Raw genomic sequence first — 21,071 nt, 5'->3', positions numbered from 1 at the left:
GTCCAGCAATGAAAAACCAGCTGGGGGAGCAGAGAAGGGTTCTGGGTGCCAAGTTGAGTTTGGCAGCTCAAAGCTGTTAAATAGTATTGTCTGCAGCTACCTAGGGTGGAAAAAAAGCTGTACTTTTAACTGTCCCCCCACCCACCAAAAAAGTTCTGCAAGTTGTTTGGATCCTAATGACAAGATGAACTTTTACCAATTAAAGCAGGGTTGTTTTTCAATTTCCAGTTTGATGTCATCATTTGTACTAGATAAAAACCAGTAGAACAGAGCTTGACTTAGAAGCTACAGGCACTATAAACACTATAAAATGAAACAAGCTGTAAGAGGGCAACTCCAGCTTGGGTAGCTTTTTATTTATTTATAACTTCTTCTTTTTTCCAAAGACAAAGATCTTGTCCAGTGCTGGGGTAAGGAAGGCGCTGGCAGCGAGTCAGCAAATTCCTGAGAAGCAGCTCTGGGCATCTTTTCATGGGCATCGCTGGGAGCCGCACAGCCAGGCAAGATTGCAAAACTGGCCCTTGTCAGAGATGCCAAAGGTGTTTCATGCCATTGTGCTGTCAAATCCATGGGCCGGTCCCGAGCAATTAACATGAGGGTGATGGAGCAAGACGTCAGAAGTAGCATTATAATCTGCAAACTGCATGCTGGCCCTGAAAAGTTAGCTAAAGTTCAGTGGATACAAAGCTCATTTTGAGAGGTGATACGATAGCCCGCTTCAAATATCTGTAGGGCTTTCACATGGAAGCACATTTAAAGTTTGTTAAGCAGAGTTTGGATAGCTGTGTGCTAGGGGTTCTTTAGCTGTGATTCCTGCATTGCAGAGATAGAGGATAGATGACCCTAGGGTCCCAATTCTACAGTTCTATGATATGGGGGAATCTGTGTTCAATTCACAGCTCAGCTGTGGCAGCAGCCCAGTGCTGATCATGGGTTAGTGTCCTACCCTGCTTAACACATCACAAACATGCTGACAAGACCTACCTGTCATCTTCTAAGCAGAGAAGCCACAGAACTGCCTTGACTGTGATTTGCTTGTTGCAGTTGCACCAGTAAACCATGGTCCTTTACACACACACACACACACGGAAACATTCATTGCTTTTGTATCCCCACAGTACTGGGGATACAGTACACGGGAACAGCGGGGGGGGGGGGATGATTCAGCCTGCAGTCTCCCCCTGCGAACTCAGGCCTCTACAAGCTGACCTGATGGCTACAACATTCAGCCTATTTTATACCCGCCCCACCCACCCACCCCCCTCTCTGCTGCTGATCTGCCTGATCAAGAATTCTGGAGAACTTTAGAGGAGAGAGAGAGAGCACCTGCCTTTCCCCCCAGACCAGGTTTCAAGTGGCTCACATGGACTGAAACAGCACAGGTAAAATGCAAAAAGCTAAAAGCACACATAAAAGATAATTATTAAAAAGTAATTAAATTCTAACAGTTGTTGTTGTTGTTGTTGTTACAAAAACCCTATCTACTGAAAGTGTGCCATAATTTTCACCCATTTGGCTTGGTCCCATTTGGCTGTAGATTTTTGGAGCATCTTAGGGACCAACACACAACCCTCCTGATTTTATATTTACTGTATCTGCCGTGACAAATCGCTTGTTCTGTAATATTTGCTTCTATTATTTTGTTCAGATGCACATACTAAGTGTGTCATAAGTCATCTTGATCTTTAAAAACAAAACATAAACAAGCAAAACGGAAATGTGGGATAAACACATTTTCACTAATTAAATGAAGCCAAAAATGCATTAACGGTGAACTTTTAGTTTGCAGCACCATCATTTATTCCATGGCGGCAGCCGGGGTGGGGGTGAGGGGCAAATTAACAGAAAGGTACCATTTTCCAGCAAAAGCTATACATTCTGTGCTCTAATTTGTTCATCTAAGTGCCCTACAGATTACCCAAAGCTGGCTTAGACTTTGCAAATAGATGTCAAGCAATCACTCAAGTGAGGTTTTCAAACACAGGGATGACTCATGGCCCACTAGGACAGACCCACCTAGCCCGCCGTTCTGCTTCCCACAGTAATCTATCAGATACCTCTGCAAAGATTGCAAGGGGGGCTTGAAAACAACATCCTGTTCTCACTGCTGTTGCTTGGCAACCAGAACCCAGAGGTACACTGCCTCTAAACATGGAGGCTCCATACTCTGAAGAGACATAAGGCCACCGCCTTGATGAAGGCTAAGGAGGTCTGGGCTTTATTTATTTGTTGAATGTATTTCCCACCCTTCCTCTCAAAGGAGCCCAGGGCAATGAACAAGTGATAAAAAAACGATACCCAGATACAGATGCAGCGTGGGAAATATCCCAGCTTAAAAGGCTTGCTGAATGAGGAAGGTTTTTGGTAGGTGCAGAAACGGTGCCTGTCTAATATTCAAGTAGGGGGGAGTTCCAAAGGGTACATACAACAACGCTAAATGCTAGAATCCTGCACTATGCAGAACAGAGCTTCTGATAACGATGGCATCTGCAGGAGGTCCTCATATGCAGAGCACAGTGATCGATTATTTATATAAGAGGCGAGACAATCTTTCAGGTCCCAAGCTGTATAGGACTTTATACACCAGAATTAGCACCCTGAACTTTGTGTGGGTGACTTCATGAGCTGCTTATGCTATGGACAGTCGTGACACCTTCTGCCAGTGAATTCTGCAAATTAAATTATGATTTGTGTGAAGTTCTGCTTCTGCTGTCAGATATTTTCCCTGGCTGACCCTGGGTTCTGGCATTACGGGAAAAGGAGTGGGGAGAGCTTATAAAAGTATGCATGGTATAGAGAAAGGGGACAGAAAGAAGTTTTTCTCCTTATCTCACAACACGAATGGACAACTACTAGCAAAGCTGAATATTGGAAGATTCAGGAGAGATAAAAGAAATGACTTCACCATACAAATCATAAAATAAAAAAATTGTCCAGTAGCACCTTAGAGACCAACTAAGTTTGTTCTTGGTATAAGCTTTCATGTGCATACACACTTCTTCAGATGCACACGAAAGCTTATACCAAGAACAAACTTAGTTGGTTAAACCACAGAGCCTAGGACTTGCCAATCAGAAGGTCAGTGGTTCGAATCCCCGCGACGGGGTGAGCTCCCGTTGCTTGTTCCCTGCTCCTGCCCATCTAGCAGTTCGAAAGCACACCAAAAAGTGCAAGTAGATAAACTTAGATAATGGTCAGGGGTCCCTTTACCTTTAAGGTGCTACTGGACAATTTTTTATATTTTTATATATATTTCGACTGCATCAAACCAACATGGCTACCTACCTGAATACAAATCATCGTTAAACTATGGAACTCACACCCACAGGAGGCAGCGATGGCCACCAATTTGGATGATTTGAAAAGAGGACTGGATACATTTGTGAAGGATAAGGCTATCAACGGTCACTAAGCATGATGGCTATGCTCTCCCTCCACAGTTGGAAACAGCAACACTTCTGAATACCTTGCTGGAAAGCAAAGGAGGGGAGAAGGCTCTTGTGCTCAAGTCATGCCTGTGGCAGGCATCTGGTTGGCCACTGACAGAACAGGATGCTAGACTACATGAGCCCCCTTTGGCCTGAACCCACAGGCTCTTCCTGTTTTCACACCATTCCTGATTTTAAGACTCATTGCAACAGCGCTGACATGTTACCCCAGGAATCAACCTAACATGCTCCTCCAGAGGCACCCACGTTATATAACCCGCCGAGAGATTGTAGCTGACAGGGGGATCCATTCGGGCACAGGAACTTCTCTCAAGCAGTCGCTCTTTACCACCCCAGGAAGAGACAAGAGGTTGTTTTGTAAAATGAACAGCGTTGGAGGAAAAAGGCATGCAGTGGCAAAACCTTTCAGAATAGGTTCATGACACGCTGTATTCAGTGTTGGACCTGCTCAGCCCATTAATTTCAAGTGGTTTACTCAGAGTACACCTAAGCTAAATGCATCCCAAGGCAAGTGTGCGCCAAACAGCTGGGTGCACATTTCAGCCTTGAGCACATCACACCAATCCTGGCTGGAGGCATTTGATTAAATCATATTATTAAGTCAAATTTATAGGCTGGTGCCCACTTCCTTCCACCACGTAAGTCAAGAAACACAAAGACCCTGCCTACATCCTGGAATACTCTGGCCTGCTCATTTCAGCACCTGTTCTTCCGCCACGCCTCACCACCCTCTGTGCATTTGCCTGACGGGCTGCAAATGTCAGGCGTGTTTTTGAATTACTGAAACTTGGGTTGTAGATTTGTGCTCCCATGCACTCCCTCCCTTTTTTAGGTTAACAGCCTGAATCTGCTGTTTTATTCATGCACGGAACAGCCTACTCTGCAACTTTAAGCATTAGAGTGGGGGGGAGAGAGAGAAGAGAGGGAAAGAGCCAATCCAGAACACATGACTATCGTTAAAACACACACTGGGGGGTGGGGATGGATGAGGAACAGTAAAGTCAGATGGTTTTTCCACATCTCTGCGATTGAATAAGAGCACCTAATCAGTTTTGACATTTAAAAGAGAAACAGCAGGTTCCATCTGTTAAGAGATGCTATTATCTGTAATTTCAAGCCTCCTTTGTGATGTGAAGGAAAGGAAACGGATCCCTTAGCATGGAAAGCAAACAAGACTGATCCCCAGAACAGTGTGTGTGTGTGTCCCCTCCCCCTCCCCAGACACACATCTGGTTGGAAAAGGAAAAATACAGCTAGTGCCAGACACCCCTCCCCCTCAGATACAGAATTCCAGCTGTTGAGAGGGGTGGCCCAAGTCAGCCCGGAGCCCGCTAGATGTTTGGAACCACAACTCCCATTAGCCTCGGTCAGCAGGGTCATGCTCCTGTCACCCCCAGCATCATACAGCTATGCTGGCTAAGGTTGATGGGAGTGGTATCTCAAAACATCTGGTGAGCCCCAGGCTGTCCCACAGCAACTTGTGGGCCTGGGACCCACGGCTGGGTTGCAGCCTGGTCTAAGATCGGTCACAGCACCAGTACCACAGAAATACTGTGGGGGAGTGAAATAAGAAGTGAGTCCCCAGATGCATGTCTGGGTTCAAGGAAGGAGCCAGGTCTGAAATCACTGAAGTTCGCTAGGCAACACTGAGGCCACCATCCCTTAGTTTCACTGCTGACCTGCAGGAACTGCCATTCAGAAGCACCCTGTCTCTAAAACATGAAGGCGCCATTCAGTATCAGGGAGCAAATAACCACAGATAATACATCCTCCTCCATTAATTTGTCTAATCCTTCTTTAAAGATGCCCATGAGCACACCCCATGGCAGTGAAGTACAAATTTCTGCGCTGTGTGAATGGACAGTTCGTTTGTGTTTGTCTGTCCTGAATCTACAGCCCAACCAAATCTCATTTAAAAGAGGGTTGGACAAATTCATGCAGGATATCAATGGCTACTAAACATGATGGCTATGTTCTGCTTCTACAGCGAAAGCCACACGGCGGGAGAGTGCTCTTGTGGTCAGATCCCGCTTGCCGGTTTCCTTTGGGGGCAACTAGTTGGCCACAGGATGCTAGGCTAGATTGGCCACTGGCTTGATCCAGCATGCCCTTCTTATGTTCTTATTTCACAATATGATCCTGAATTCTTATTACGAGACAACTTCTCTGCACACACTGCATAATTTTATGCACCTCCATCATGTCAACCTTCTCCCACAAACTAAAAGAATCAAATGCTTAACCGCTTCCTCATAGAGGCGGCGCTGCAATCCCTTGGCAATTCTCGTTGCCCTTATCTGAACCTTTCTCAGCTCTGTAACAAGATGGCACACTCAGATAGCATTCTCTGCAAACACATTAGATGTTACTTGGTTAACGCCAAACTTGACAGCACCCCCTTAGCTGTAAGATGCTTATAACATTTGGGAACTGCTGGTATTTCTCCACAAGGGCAGCTCATCTCCAGTGCATGTCTAATACTTCTTCATAAGATCTATTTGGGCAAAATTTTAACAGGTTCATGATTTCCTTTTTTTCTATAGCAAATACCCCGGAGACAGGTAAAGGCAGGAGCAAAGACACCCAGGAGGTGTGGAAGCCGTCTTGCAATGTTATTGTCTTCTTCTGCTCCAAAAGGAATTACATGCAGCTGGAGGCTCAGTCACAGGATGTGTCATGCCAGAGTTTGTTGCACAGGGTGTATGTATTTCTCATGGAGTTTTCTGTGAACAAAGGTATCCAATACCCTGGTGGTCAAAGCCAGATGAAATAATGTGGCTCTTAACCTTCCTCCCAATAGGCTACATTGCAGTCACACAGAAGTCTCTATACACATGAGCACACCCCTCTCCATCCACGGAAGCAGGAGCCATTAGCACAGTTCAAGGACATGTTCCAGCCAGGCAAAAGCATGTCAGGAGGGTGCAGAGCAGGACCAATGAGGGGTGTGGCCTACAGAGAGTTCTGAGTGGCTGATAAGAGAGTTCTGGGGGCCACTTTTGGGCCTGAGATCACACATCTCTCCATTAACACATTTGTAACAGCCAGCAGAGATAAACAACAATTAAAAGTCATGGGGGGGGGGGAGAGAGAAGTCTTCGTACCTAAAAAAATTAATGCCCCCATCAAGTCTTTCTGCAGAAGAGAGTTCTGCACGAAGGGCTTCCCACGGGGGACAAAGCAGCCTCTTCAGTCACCACCCACCTCACCTGGCAGGGGTGCCTAAAGAAGGAAGGCCTCTGGTGATGTTCATGGGGCCTAAAAGCAGATGGATGGGCAGGTGGATAGGAACTGAAGACACAAGTTGTGTAGGGAAGTGGCAGCTAACCCATGGCCTACCCAAATGGTTTGTACCGCCCCCACACAAGACCCCCAACAATTTTGCAGCGGTGGCAGCAGATTTATTTGTTAACACATGAACATACCAAACTGCTCTGCAACCACTCAGTGTTTTTGGTGTGTTATGGATGGCTTTGTGCTAGCAACTGAGGCAGGATCAGCACTGCTGGTCACCTCCTGCTTCCGCATTCTAGAACGCTCAGCAATTTTTCCCTGAATGCAAAAATTAGAACAAATAACTTGCTATTTTGAAGGTTACTGTGGCCAGTTAGACCCCAATTAATGTAAGTGGGGGAACGCAACGCTGCCGGACCAAGGTGTCAGCGAGAGGGGGGGGGGGGGAAGAGAGGATCTAAATGTTTTCAAAGTAGTGAAACTCTCATCTAAACAAAACAGTTCCTTGAAGCAGCAGCTAATGTTTAACTGAGGATTTAGCCCCCATGTATTGCTTTTTTCAATTCATATCTCCAGCAACCATACGAAGAAGGGGACAAATGAATCAGCAATGTATCAACATTGAAATTAACATTGACTTCCAAACCCTGCATAACTTGCCAACTTTACTGTAAACAGCAAACCTTAATACCTTGTCACACAAACATGCCCCCCCAAAACAAAAAAAAACTTGGTTTTTGTTTTGCTTTTGAACAGGGGCCTATCTGATTCCAGCATAGTAGCATAAACATAAACAAACAAACAAAATCTCTAGAGGATTAAGCACTACCTTTGGTGATCCAGCATAGAAAGAAAGCAGATAAAAATGTCAAGAAAGGAACATATCCTGCACGCCTCCATTCTCAACTGCATTGTGTGGTAGGTAAATAACACAGATGTAAAACATGAAGATGGGAGGGAAATCGCACTGCCTCCCTGCCCAGCTGGTTGCTTCCATGTCCAAATGCCCAGTTTGGATAATAAATTTCAGGTTTTTTAAAAAACCAACACATTGACAGAGAAAGAGGCAAGTCCCAGGGTTCATGTAATTTTAAAGTCAGCTGTGAAAGGCGTCCACCCCAGTGACTTGCAGCTGGTGAGCTGTCACTTCTGGTATGAATTTGCCTTGGGAAAGGGACAGACAAGCGGCAATTATTCCTTACTGTGCGCCCCGGCTTGTGTGGGTGGGAGCAAAAGGCAGCTTGCTATTTCCAAGTTCACCCCTGAGAAGGAAGAGCACGCAGCCTGGCTAGGCAAGAAGCTCATCTCCATTTAGGAAGGGTTTGGCTTCCTGGCACTAGATTAATACCTGCAAGGCTGAAAAACCCTGCCGACAACAAGGCACCCCACGAACTGGCAAGTCAGGCTGGGTCATTTTAATCACTTCCTATTTCAGAAAGCAGGAATGAACAGATCACTATGCCAATTGTCAATTTCTCATTGTTTAATCCTAATTTTGTCCTGCCCTGTTTCCACATTAATCTGCAATTTTCTTAAAAAAAAAACCAGAAATCCACACACACAAAAATTAAATATGTATTTAGATAGGTATTGTGATGAAGTATTTTATTTCAATCTTCGAAAGGTATTTTATCCCAACACACACCTTTTTCAATTGCATTTTGGCATGTTTTTTTGAGGAGAGAACCGACTAGCAAACTCTAAAGGATCATTACAATCCGATCTGTGTATTAGGTTTGGGAGGTGTGAATTAAGATATGCCAGCTTTAAAATTTGGAGCAAACTAAATTCTCTCCCAGCTTTAATGGAGAGAAGGTTATGTGCATGTGTGTATTGTTGTTGTGTTTTTCAAAAAGGTTTACTGCGGTAGGTCAGGGGTGTTCATTACAGATCTCAGATTAGCCTCAATGTTGCCAGGAAAAAGCTGGCGGCTCAAAGAGAACAACGCCGAATTGGAACTCTATGAACTCCTGCTGAAATTCGTGGGATTTTTCCACTGCAGTCATAGACCCAACACTGAGTTGGAAAAGTCAGCCTTTCAGGAGGCTGTTTCTCTCCACGGAGGGGTAAACACCTCTGACCCACATTCTATCCCATAAAGATTTTGAGAGCTAATTTAATCCAGTCAAGCTTTCAGAAACAGAACATGCTCAAAAGTCAACGCGGCAACTGGCAGTCAGAAGGGAAGGGCTTGCTTCTCAACTCAAAGGTAAATGTCACCGAGTCAAGAGGGGGAGCTCCTTCCCACACCCTACTAATGTTTTCTTCTGTTTTCCTCAAAGGGTCTCAACACTACCCACATGGTTTGCTGGGGCACACTGTGGATCAAAAGAAACAGCTGAGGGCTCCTGTGACCCAGCTGGCTGTGCCCACAAGGGAGGCTGCCTGCTGCACCCCTGCATGGTTCAGTGATAGCATGCCATTGTCTGTTGCACCTAGTATTTAGGCAGAAGGAAAAGGCTATCATGCTCTCATCCTGCCTGTGGCTCACCGCTCTTAGGAACAAAAGCTGGATTGGATGGCTCTCTGCCTGATTCAGCAGAGAGATGGGGGAAAATATATACTGACCTCTAAGTTCTCTCTATACACATAACAGAGCATTCAGTATTGGTTCAGTATGGTGGGAAACGCAGCCCTGCTTGGAAGGCCACTGACACTCTGTGCCCTTGCTGGAAAACCAGGCATTTCTCCCTCCCTGCTAGGAGACAAGGTGTGGCAGCTTTCAAAGATCCATGCTGGAATCACCTTCCTTTCATTTCAATGCAATGTACACTCTGTATTTTCAAATATATATTCCATATTATTTTAATTCTATTGCAGTTTAATTGTTGTTTCAATGATTCTCTTTCATATGCTTTTAGCTTTTTGTACTAAATCTAAATACACGTAAGCTGCCTTGCATCCTGGTCCGGGAAAAAGGCGGGATACGAATAAATATAATTCATAAAATAATAATAAAAATCATGTAGGATTCTGCAGAGCCGAATCTAGATCTCCCTTCCACCCAATTTCACTTTGTTTTTGCATGGCAAGCGTATTTGGAACAAAAACCCACCGGAAGAAGCAGTGCTCTGCCAGGGATGTTCTGAGCCGGGCACAGGCAAAAAGTGCAGGCTGGGCAGCAAGTCGTCAGGACCACAGAGAGCTCCCTGTGGGCTGGCAGCACCTTCGGGCCAGATGCAACTGGCTGACCAGCAGGGAGCTTGGAGTATGGCTTGCCTGGAGCCAACTCAAGGCTGATATGGGCTTTGCAGAGAAAGGGGTGTTTGAAGTCCTGCTCCCTAGGAGAAAGCATGCAGTCCCTCAGGCATGGGATGCCTCCTGAAGCCCCAAGCTGGTCACGGTAGTCTACAGGGATACAAGGGAATCTGGGGAGGTGAAACTGTTTTCTCAGGAGCAGAGGAGACCTCACTGCCTGCAAGGACTCTTCACTTGGGAAGGATGAATTGTCCATGGTAAAACATCAGCTTTGCATTCAATAAGCCCAGTATGCCATCCCCAGCACCTCATGATAGGTCTCCATGCCTAAACCCCTGGAGATACATTGCTGGTTAGAGCATACAACACTGAGCTGGATCCACCAGTGGTCCGACTCAGCATAAGGCACCTCCTTATGTTCCTCCTTCCATGCGGAGATCTCTAGCAGGGCAGCCAATTTGCTGTCTCTTACAGCAGTTCAGGCATCTGGTCCTCTCCTTCCTCAAGTCTTTGGACCCTCTGTCCGACTTGGGAGTAAGGCCAGTGTCTTGGGCCATGAAAGTGTAAATGCAATGGAAAAATGAAATACTTATGTCCACCCCCACCAATTTACCTTTTTTAATCTTTTCATGGAAATTGATGGCATCCACGGATGCAGTGACTATGTTGGTCTTGCAATGGCGAGCAGCAACGATCCCAGCTACCTCATCCATCAGCTTCATAGTAACACCTGCAGGAAACAGAATGGCCAGTTATTAACTGAGGCAGCCACAAGAGGAGGAAGCCTGCCCCATCTGACTGGGTTGCCCCAGCCACTCTGGGGAATAAGCTACTCAGTTGCCCTCTCCCACCCTCAGCCACTGGGCTCCCCACATTCCTCCTCTGGCTCCTAAGTCTTGAGCAGAACCTGCAAAAAGGCTTTCAGATTTTTCCTCTTTAAGGACTGGAAAGCTGCTGTTTGGGAGCATGCAAAAATTACTCTGTTCTATCCTGGTGGCCATTCTTTCAGGCTGCAGAAAATAAATCCTACAACTTCTCTACGGAAGTGCAGAAACTGGTACAGCCCACAGAATTCAGCAGGTTGAGTGTCTCATTTTTTATGTTATTTTAAAACATGCATGTTTCTGAATCTTAAGGATGCAAAAAACCTCCCCAAAAACCACACCAGGCTCAGAAGCATATGGCACTCCTCTGAAGCCAGAGCTTAAGAGGCATGGGCATGGATAATATTGCCTTAGTTTTATAATGCTAGCCCATCAGTTCCCTTAACATTCCGTTCACACTGCAGGTTACGGAACTCTGGCTATTTTATTGCTATACTGGCATGCTGTGCTACATTTTATTCATACCAGTGGACACAGGTGGCATAAAAACAAATGTCACTAATCTCTCCTTGCTTTCCACACAGGCATGTTTCTGTTCCCCCATGATCCCCACACCCATAAAAATAGCAGGAAGAGTTGTAAGCCGGTATACTGCCCCAAATTTTGTCACTTTGCTCCCACAATTTTCCAGCTTAAGGGGGTTGCAAACAGATCTCTCCTGGAATCAAATAGCATGGAAATGAGCGCTAAACATGCACTGTGTTCCATTAGTTTTCCAGAAGTGGCTTTTACGTTATGTGAAGGCTCAAATACAATAGAGTTTGGGGGAAATTGGGGAAATGGAATCAACTGCTGTGTGGATGCAGCCCTGGTAGGGCTTCAAAAAGCAGAGGTCATGTCTTCCCAGCAGCCTTGAATTCTTATCTTAGGAATTAGCTACACATGACTAGTTAAAGTTTTCAGCACTCAGTAACACCACTGAGGAAACACCCCAACTTCCCTCCAGCAGCTGGATCTTTTCCCCAAAAAAGTATTTGTGTGTTTGTTTAAAACAAAACAGGAAAAGCCACAGAACAAAGAACATAACGACGTTCCAGGAGTCATACCATGACATAAACATTGAAATATTCCATGATGATATGGCAGACTCAGCCCGGCAGGCCATTAGTTATTGTTTTGTCAAAGAGCAGATCTTCCAAACTTTTATCTGTGAACCAGATGGGAGTATACAGATTGGTGCGTTTCACAGCAGATACTACAAATGTGAACCAAATTCTGGTGAATAAATCTTGTTTAATTAGGTCTTTGTGCAGACTTCTTTCATTTGTGAGCCTTTCTGCCAAGAAAGCTCTCCAGGCTCGGTCGAACAAAGCAAACAGAGAGACAAGTTTGAGGCTTGTTTCCAGTTTTTAGCAATTTCCTGTCGAGGAGCAGCAGCCAGTGAGTGCTATCAAGCCTTTCTGCACAAGCTTGTTATTTGCATTCTAGAAAGTGGATGAGAGCTAAGGACAGAGATCCACAGCTAGCTAGGCTGTAAAGGAACACAATCTCTTAATATCAACTCTTAAGAGTTCCAAAATCCTGACTGACCAGAGAGGCCTTTGGGAGTAGGGCACAGCCAGAATCTAGAATACCTATCCCGAAGAGATCTGCCTCACCCCTTCCTGGAGGGTCTTCCACTGCAGGATGAAGACCTATTTTAAGGAAGGTCTTTGGTTGCTAGTGATCTTGGTGAACTCTGGAGTTTACCTCTGCTCTTTTATTGCCGTTCCTTCTTTGAAGTAATAATGTTTTAAGCATTTTGACTTATTTCCAAATTCCTTTTTCTTTGTTGGGCCCAACAGCCATTTTTGGAACGGCAGGACACAAACATTTTAAATAAGTGCACAATACATACTGCAGCTTAACAAGGCCCTAAGATCTTCAGAGAAAATGTAGCTGATTTTGGAAGGAAATTAAATGCACTGAAATTTTAAGGTCTGCGGGGAAACAGAATTCCTTTCCTCCAGACTCTCTTTTGGAACGGTCTCTGATCAAAAGGAAGCCTGCATTCTTCCTCCAGGCTTCAATTTCCACTTCCCCACAAGGTTTAAGGAACATAAAAGAAGAGGCCAAGCCATTCTTCTACAGGAAAAAAACAGGCAAAGCAATTTAAGGCAAAGCACAGCAAGTGTTACAGGCAAGTGGAGCATTCATCACAGCAGGTAAGAAAGGAGGGGAGGGGGAGGGGGAAAGAGGAAGGATTGTGACTTATGCACAAGTCAACATCCATTCTGACAAGACTTTTAAGCAGCATAGAGGCCTTTGGGAGGGGAGGATGTGAAGCAGCTTCTCTCACTCGTAGCTGAGTAAGATTGTCTTCCATGAAGACAAAGGAAAGCCTGTTCTCCAATTGGAGCACTCGCAGGCCAGTGTTTCCCAGTTATCAGTGCTTATACTACATTTTTAAAGACTTGCCTTGAGAGCATCTTCAAAACCAAACAGGGGGGTGGGGGGTAGGAGATGAATTGCTTGAAATTTTGGTGCTACCGCTTTGATCCCCGAAACTTAGAGAGTGGGGAAGAAATTATTTACTTACAGTGCTTTTTATACATATATGCGATACAATAATGACAGTTTCCTGGGACAAATTAAAAGTAGCTGTACACAAAAAGGACACTATGAAAATCTAACGCAGCACAAAATCAAAGATGTAACCACAACACAAAGTTCACAGCTGCACTGAAGATTTACAGGCCTTTTAAATTCCAGGCCTACCTATATTTGAAAGAGAGAGATTAAAAAAGAAGATTGCCCATGTTCTCTCGATCCCGGAAGTATAATAAATTAGGTGACAGGCAAGCCACTCTGGGTAGTGCATTTTGAACAGAGGGATGCTCCAATCATCCTGCTCTCTTTATCATTAGCTGGAAACAACAGAGGAAGAGACAACTACCATATTTTTCTGTCTATAAGACGCCCCATGTATAAGAAGCGCTCTATTCTGGGGGACTCCAATTTAAGAAAAAAATGTGTATTTTACTATCCGTGTATAAGACACCCCCAAATTTTTGACGTTATTTTTTAGGGAAAAAATCTAGTCTTATACACGGAAAAATATGGTATATTTGGGACTGCATCCAACCATGCTCCTGAGCACCTCTACAGGAGATGATGGCTGAGTAAACCAGCATGGGATAGTGCTAAAAGGGTCAGACTAGGACTGAGTGAGACAGGGCCACTAAAGCCTCCTCATTTCTCCATCCCATTGCAGGCCCCAGACCCCCTGGGAGGTACAGGGAGCTGTAGACAGCAAAGCCCCCTTGTGCTGACAGAGTTTAGCTCTCACTGAGAGCCAGTGGTTGCCGCAACGGTTAAATTTGTTGGACTAGGGCCTGGGAGACCGGGGTTCAAAACTCCACTCGGCCATGAAGCTCACTGGGTGGCCTTGGGCCAGTCACTCTGCCTCCTTCTGCCTAACCTACTTCACAGGGTTGTTGTAAGGATAAAACGGGGGAAAGGGAGAACCATAATGTGCTGCCCTGTGATCCTTGTAATCAATTAAAATAATCTCCTGATCCCATCTATTGCATTTGGTCTGACGCTGGTTTTCTGAAAGACTGCCTGCATGCCACTACATTTGGTCCACGTGGGCAGACATCAGGCTTTTTAGAATGGGGCAAAAGAATCAGATTGACATGGGGAAATGGCTTGCAAGTCTCTCTCTCTCTCTCTCTCTCTCTCTCTCTCTCTCACACACACACACACACACACACACACACGGTGTTCTTCGCTGCCTAGCATCATGGCCTGTGAAATAAACAGTGTACAGGTTGGGAAGTCAGAGAGAGAGATGCAACACCATTTCTTTTACTACTTGCTTTCAGCGTATTCCATAGACATGCAGCCGCCCCCCCACCCCCCAGCCTGAAGCAAGGCAATGTGGCTCCGACTGACAGGGAAGCTAACAGTTACTAAAAATACCCTGGCAAGTGCACGCTCACTAGAACCGTGACTTCCTTCCTTGCACTGCTGTTAAAGCAACAGCAACAGGAGGAAGAGCATGTTGTCTTCCTAAAACAAGGACCGTCACTTCCCCCATCATGCTGTGTGCTTCCCTAGAAAGGGGGAAATGTGCAGTGCACTGATGTAGCAGCACGGAAGAGAGGGACAAGTAATCCTATATGTTATGGGGGAATCATGCAAAATAGGGAAACCGTTTAAGTGGCATCTGCGTCTCTTGTTTAATGTGGGGATCTGTCCTAAGCACAGCTCATCGTCGGCAGGCCGGGTCTCGTGGACACCCCATGAAGCTGAACATTGGATGATTCGGGGAAGATAAAAGAAAGTCCTTCTTCAAATAGCGAAACTATGGAACTCACTGCCACACTGGCTACTAAGGCAGGATGGCTATGCTCTACATCCATGGCTGGAGAGAATAATGCTTCTGAACACCAGTTTCTGGAAGCCAAAGGGTGCTTGCTGGTTTCCTACAGGCATCTGGTTGGCCACTGCGAGAACAGGAGGCTGGACTACACGGGCCATGCTTATGTCTGTCTCAAAACACAGCCAGGGATAACACGCGAGAGCTTTAAAAATCTGAACTGCTATATTCTCAAACTCAAACCATGATCTTATCTTTGCACTCATGCTTGTGAAACTGTGTCAGCCAGTGGCGTAGCGTCGGTTGTCAGCACCCGGGGCAAGGCAAGTAATTTGCGCCCCCTAACCCGTGGATTTGCGCCCCCTAACCCGTGGATTTGCGCCCCCTAACCCATGGATTTGCCCTAACCCCAGATGTTGCGCCCGGTGCGGCCCGCCCCCCCTGCACCCCCCACGCTACGCCACTGGTGTCAGCATTTAGCTATGTTTGGCGGGGGGGGGGGACAGTACAGTGCCACGCTGTCTGTCTCTCTGTCTCTCTCCCCTCTCCATGTGACCTCAGAGAGGACATCTGGAACAAGCATCACAGTGGTATGAATTGGATGTCGGCTAACAAACTGAGACTTAAACCAAGTAAGAAAAAAGTTTGGTAGATCCCAATTTATAGGGACACAGGTCGTCCTACAGGGTGAAAGTTCACCCCCCCCCCACCCAAGAGCAGCTTGCAGTTCTCCTGGAACCAAGCTCTGCTCCATGATACATCAGGTCAGTAGTTGTAGCATGACATGCTTTTGCAGAGATTCAACTTGTGCGGCAGCAATGCCCTTTCTTAGAAAAAGCAGGTCTTGACACTGTCACACTTGGATCACATCAAAGCTACACCGTGTGAGGCTGCCTTTGGTAACGTCAGCAGGTACAAAATGGCCAATTCTGTCTGCAACGGGTAGTGCTGTCCCCTTTGGAACACCAACTTCAATGTTATCAGATCTCCGCTGGTTTCTGATCAGCTTCCAAGCTTCCTGCTTTATTAATGTTTGGTATATTATAAGCTCATTTGCTTCACCATAATTTTGGAGTAGATTAACTTTTGTTCCATCTTCCTCCATTCTGCTGCTTTAGGCTTTTGCCATTTTTTTTTATCAGACTAGCTTTGAGTTGGACTCAAACTTGGTTGGCTTTAAAGGAGGATTAGATAAATTCATGGGTGTTGATGGCTATTGGTATTCAGAAGCCCTGCTGCCTCCACAATTGGAGGAAGCAATGCTTCTGAATACCAATTGCTGTAAACCGCAGGAGAGGAGAGTTGGATTCCCAGAGGCATCAGGTTGGCCACTATGAGAACAGGATGCTGGACTAGATGGGTCACTGGCCTGATCTGGTGGACTCTTCTTATGACCTAGGATGGGGACGGGGACGCCACATGGGACAGAGTTGATGAAATAAAATTTAAAAAATAAGGCAAGGGGTGCATAGCAAGCTTTGACCTGCAACATGGATCATACAGGCCACACATTTTTCAGTTTCTCAAAAAGGTGTCTTAAGATTTTCCCTTCAACAATAGAGCAGAGATTTATTGCCTGTGGACACCAATGAACATCACATAAAACTGTTTCCATCTCACAGTCCCAAAACTGTCCAGAGACCTTCACCCATTTTATAAAGAAGTTCATTTAGCAGGATATGTTAAGGTTTTCAACCATGCCCTTCCTTTCTATCAGCATCCACATTTCCCCAACATTTACAGCCACTTCATTCAAGCTGTCACCTAAAGAGAACAAGAATAATTACACAGACATTTCTCAGTAATTTTGTGTTTGGTGTCAGAAGAGGAGATTCGTCATTTCATAGATGGCAGCCAAATTACAGGGTATCTATTTGACAGGCAACTCACTCCAGATTTGGGGGTGTTTTCTTTTTAAACACAAGATGCAAATGGGCATGGGCACACACATAGGACAGTAGCCCTGAGTTTTTTTGTTTCTGCTTTGAAACAGAGAAGTAAATACCAATAGAGTAGGGAAAATTGCAGCACACACAACAGCACACCAATATATCACAAATCAATTCTCTGCTAAAATGTACCTAGCAAGGAGGGGTATGGAAATCAACACATATTGCCCATCTTCCAAGTTAATTCAACTCTTGTTTCTGTATGCCAAAGAATACATAGCCATGGTGCTTGAAGCGGGATAAAAGTCCAAAAATTGGCAGGGAGTTACAGCTCAGTAGTAGAGAGCATGCACTGCCTGGGTGGGACCACAGGATTTAGTCTGCAGCATCCCCCAAAGGGTGCAACATGAGGTTAAACAGGTTAACCAACTGCTACTTTCTTGGGACTGAGCTACTCTTCAGGAATAGGAAGATGGTAAATACTGTGCCAGACCATTAGTTCACCTAGCCTAACATTGCCTTTTCCAGGCAGTATTCACCAACCTGGTGCCCCCAGCAAGCCAGCTCAGCTGTCGCTGCACAGCTGATGGAAGCGGTAGCCCAAAACATCTGGAGGGTATCAAGATGGTGAAGTCTGGTTCATTCTGATTGGTTCCCCAAAGCCTCCAGCAGGAACCCAGCTCTGCTACCTCACAACCTTTAAACCAAAGATGCTGCAAACTGAAGCCCATGACCCCATGAAGGACGACCAGGCTCAACTCAGAGAGAAGAGCCACTCCTTGACCCCTTATTAGAACAGATCTTTGCTAACCCAAGTGCTGGGCCTGTGCTTGCAAGGAGAATGATTTGCTCCTGAGTCGCTTGGAAGGCGATGTCTCCCGAGCGCAGCTCTCCTCTTGCCTGCTTGCTGCCCTATTAGTGTTAGCCTGCTGGAGACAGATGAAATCGCATTAACCCCGATTTGCAGAGGAGGCCTTGAAACAAAGCATCCATCTCCCCTGCCCTGCCGCTGCCCCCGACCAGGCGGTGATGGCCAATTAATCAAGCCACCCTGGGGACTGCATGCATCACAGGGGCAGCAAGGCCCTGGCTAGTAACAGCATTCCCCCCCGCGCCAAACATGGGAAAAACAATAAGATGAAGACTGCCAGGGCTATGGGGAAAACAATAAGATGAAGACTGCCAGGGCTAGCAGTTAAGCCATTACTCCCTGCTGGGGGAGAGCCTGTGGTGTACTGTGAGAGGCAAAAAAAAGTAGAGGAGCACGTGCAGTGTGGATCAGTGCTGCAATGCACCCAGGGTGGCATTCTGGGGGAGCAACCTGGAACAAGGGAAGCAGCTGTAATGAGTGCATTTTAGGCTTAGTTAAGTGTGGGGGGAAAGGGGCTGTGGAGGAACAGCAAAAGGGAGAGTGGAAAGCAGCACACGCCTATCCACATCAAGAGGTCTAGTGCCTTGTGGCCACAAACAACAAGCAGTGATTCCAAAGTATGTGCAAAACCCCCCGCCTTCCAGGCCAGGGCCCATCCATCATATATGCCGCACCCCAGCCCAGAAGATTCAGGCCAGGTAAAAGAAAGGACTTCTTCATGCAGCACATAAAATAGGGAACTCCCTCCAACAGGAGGCAGTGATGGCAACCAACTTGGATGGCTTTAAAAGATTAGACAAATCATGAATGTGTCCACGGGGCTATCGATAGCTACTAGCCATGATGCCAATGCTCAACCTCCACGGTCGGTTGCAGAAATGCTTCTGACTACCAGTTGCTGGAAGCCACAAGGGAGAGTGCTCTTGTGCTCAGGTCCTACTTGCCAGTTTCTCATAATAGGCACCTGCTTGGTCACTGTGAGATGAAGATGATGGACTCGGTGGCCCACTGGCCTGATCCAGCAGGCTCTTCTTATGTTCTGACACTGTAGAAAAGATCTCCATGAATGTGCCTGCCAACGGCTGTTAGCAATAAGGACCAGGCGGGAACTCCATATTCAGCTCAGTAGCTGGAGGGGCACACAGGCCATCCAAGTCTGCTTGTGGGCTTCCTGAAACCACCTGGCCAGCTACTGTGGGGAGCCAGGGTGCTGGAGAGAGGGAGACACCTTGTTCTGAACCAGCTGGTTCTGAGAGAAGGCACTGGATCTATAAAATAAACTGGGTTCATTGGTGGTGGGTGTACATCCTTTCCCCAAAATTTTACTTCCTGTATTATATACTCACTTTACAAACCAGCTCTTAAAAGCTACAGACCCACAACCATTCAAACTAAGAACAAGAGAAGAGCCCTGCTGGATCAGGCCAAAAGGGGCCCATCTAGTCCAGCATCCTGTTGTTCTCACAGTAGTCAACCACCTACCTGTGGGAAACCAGCAAGAAGCAGAAGAGGACTCTCTCCTCCTGCAGTTCCCAGCATCTGGTATTCAGAAGCATCACTTGGTCAGAATTTCCTAACCAGGCCTACTAGAGTCTTTTGTGGATAAAAAGTCTCTCTCTGTGAGTTTGTAAACAGGTGGAAATGGTGGTGAGGACAGAGTCTTTTTCTAAAGTTTATTAGGTCACTGGGAGTCAATGCCTTGGGGAAGAGGGAAGGTGCTTTTTAGATGCTTGAATTCATATATGCTCAATACAAAAGACAACCCTGCATCATAATTGCTGGTTCCCTGTGTCAAATGTCTGCACAGCCTCTTTTTGGTTCCCAAGTACAAAATGGGCAGTGAGGTCACCAGGGCTTAGCATCCATCAGCCATTCTATTCCTAAACCAGCTCGATGGGAGAAGGTGTTACCAGGATTCTACTCTAAGTCACACATATACTTTTCTTTCTTTTTAGAGGCACGAGACAGGATTTTTAGCAAGTCAGTTCTGACTCCGGCACAATCCTCCCATCAAAAGGCTTCCACTTAATTTGCAAGACTTGATTTTAAAGTTGAGAGCCCCCTCCTTCTCCAAAGTGTATGTTTTAATTACACAGGTCTAGATTACCAAGGAGAGTCTTCATAATGAAGAGTTTCTATAGCAACCACTTCTCTTCGCTGGCACCACTAGAAGCACCACCTCATCTGCATTCAAGCAGGAGATTTAAATTTTGATTAAAAGAAAACTCTGAACAAATGGCATTACCATCACATCTATCTAGGTTACTCTGCTTCAGCCTTTTGCCAGCCTGGTGCCCTCTGGATGTTTTTGGGCTGCGGCTCCCATCAGCCCCAGCCAAATGGCAAATTGTCAGGAATGATGGGAGATATAGTCCAGCACCACCTGTAGGGAGCACTTTGGCTAGCCCTCCTCTAACATGCAGGATCTCGGGCAGCTGGAACACCCCAAGCCAGACACAGCTCAGCCTATCACAGCCTCTTCCTACCTGCACTGCAGCCTCTGAATAATAGAGCACAGTCCGTGTGTTGCTTCTGCAGCCCATGGCAGCACCTGCCCATTTCATCTTCTTCTGAAGCTTTAATTGTCAGAACATATGAAGAGCCCCATAGCTGGATCCAAGCAAAGACACCCTCTAGTCCTCCATCCTGGTTTCTACAATGAAATGCCTCTGTGGAACTCACTTGCAGCACTCAAGCAAAACAGCCCTCTGACCATAGAGGCTTTATTCAGACAGCATTCATTGGCAAGCTGCTTTTCCACAAGGCTGTGTCACAATCTGTCAAACGATTAACTGATGTCAAACATCTTCATCCACAAATTTAACCCTCCCCCACCCAAAAAAGCCAGTGAGAACCACCACAACTTATGAAGATGACGGACTATGCAGAACTTGATAGACTGATGGGAAGGATCCGAAATCGACGAGATCAGAGATTAGAATGTGAGCAAAATAAGACTTAATTTATAAAAATAATGGAAGTAAGGTTTTAGAAATGTGTAAGAAATTAAGAAGGGAAGGAGTATCAGTCAAGTTGAGGGAAGTCAAAAAGAGAACTGATATACAAAAGATGTATGAATTGTATAAATTTTGTATTGGAAAAATTGAATAATATATATATATATATATATATATATATATATATATATATATATATATAAAAAGAGAACCACCACAACTTGGGGGGGGGGGGGCTCAAAAAGAAAAAAATAAATAAAACCCCACCATGTGTTGTGTGGAGAAG

At 45.8% G+C, this 21,071-nt stretch overlaps 1 protein-coding gene across 4 annotated transcripts in view; it reads right to left on the bottom strand.

Moving 5' to 3' along the window:
- The window catches only part of ACOT7 (acyl-CoA thioesterase 7), a 65,285-nt gene that overhangs the window by 11,461 nt on the left and 32,753 nt on the right, over window positions 1-21,071 (bottom strand). For all 4 annotated transcript variants that reach the window (XM_083628892.1, XM_083628891.1, XM_083628893.1 and 1 more), the window contains one exon: window positions 10,495-10,611. In XM_083628892.1, coding sequence (XP_083485018.1) covers window positions 10,495-10,611 — 117 coding nt within the window. The remainder of the gene's footprint in view (window positions 1-10,494; window positions 10,612-21,071) is intronic.

Source organism: Podarcis filfolensis (genome assembly GCF_964270895.1).
Source record: "Podarcis filfolensis genome assembly, chromosome: 8".
In the NCBI taxonomy this organism is placed as follows: Eukaryota; Metazoa; Chordata; class Lepidosauria; order Squamata; family Lacertidae; genus Podarcis; species Podarcis filfolensis.
This window is presented reverse-complemented; position numbering and strand designations above follow the sequence as displayed.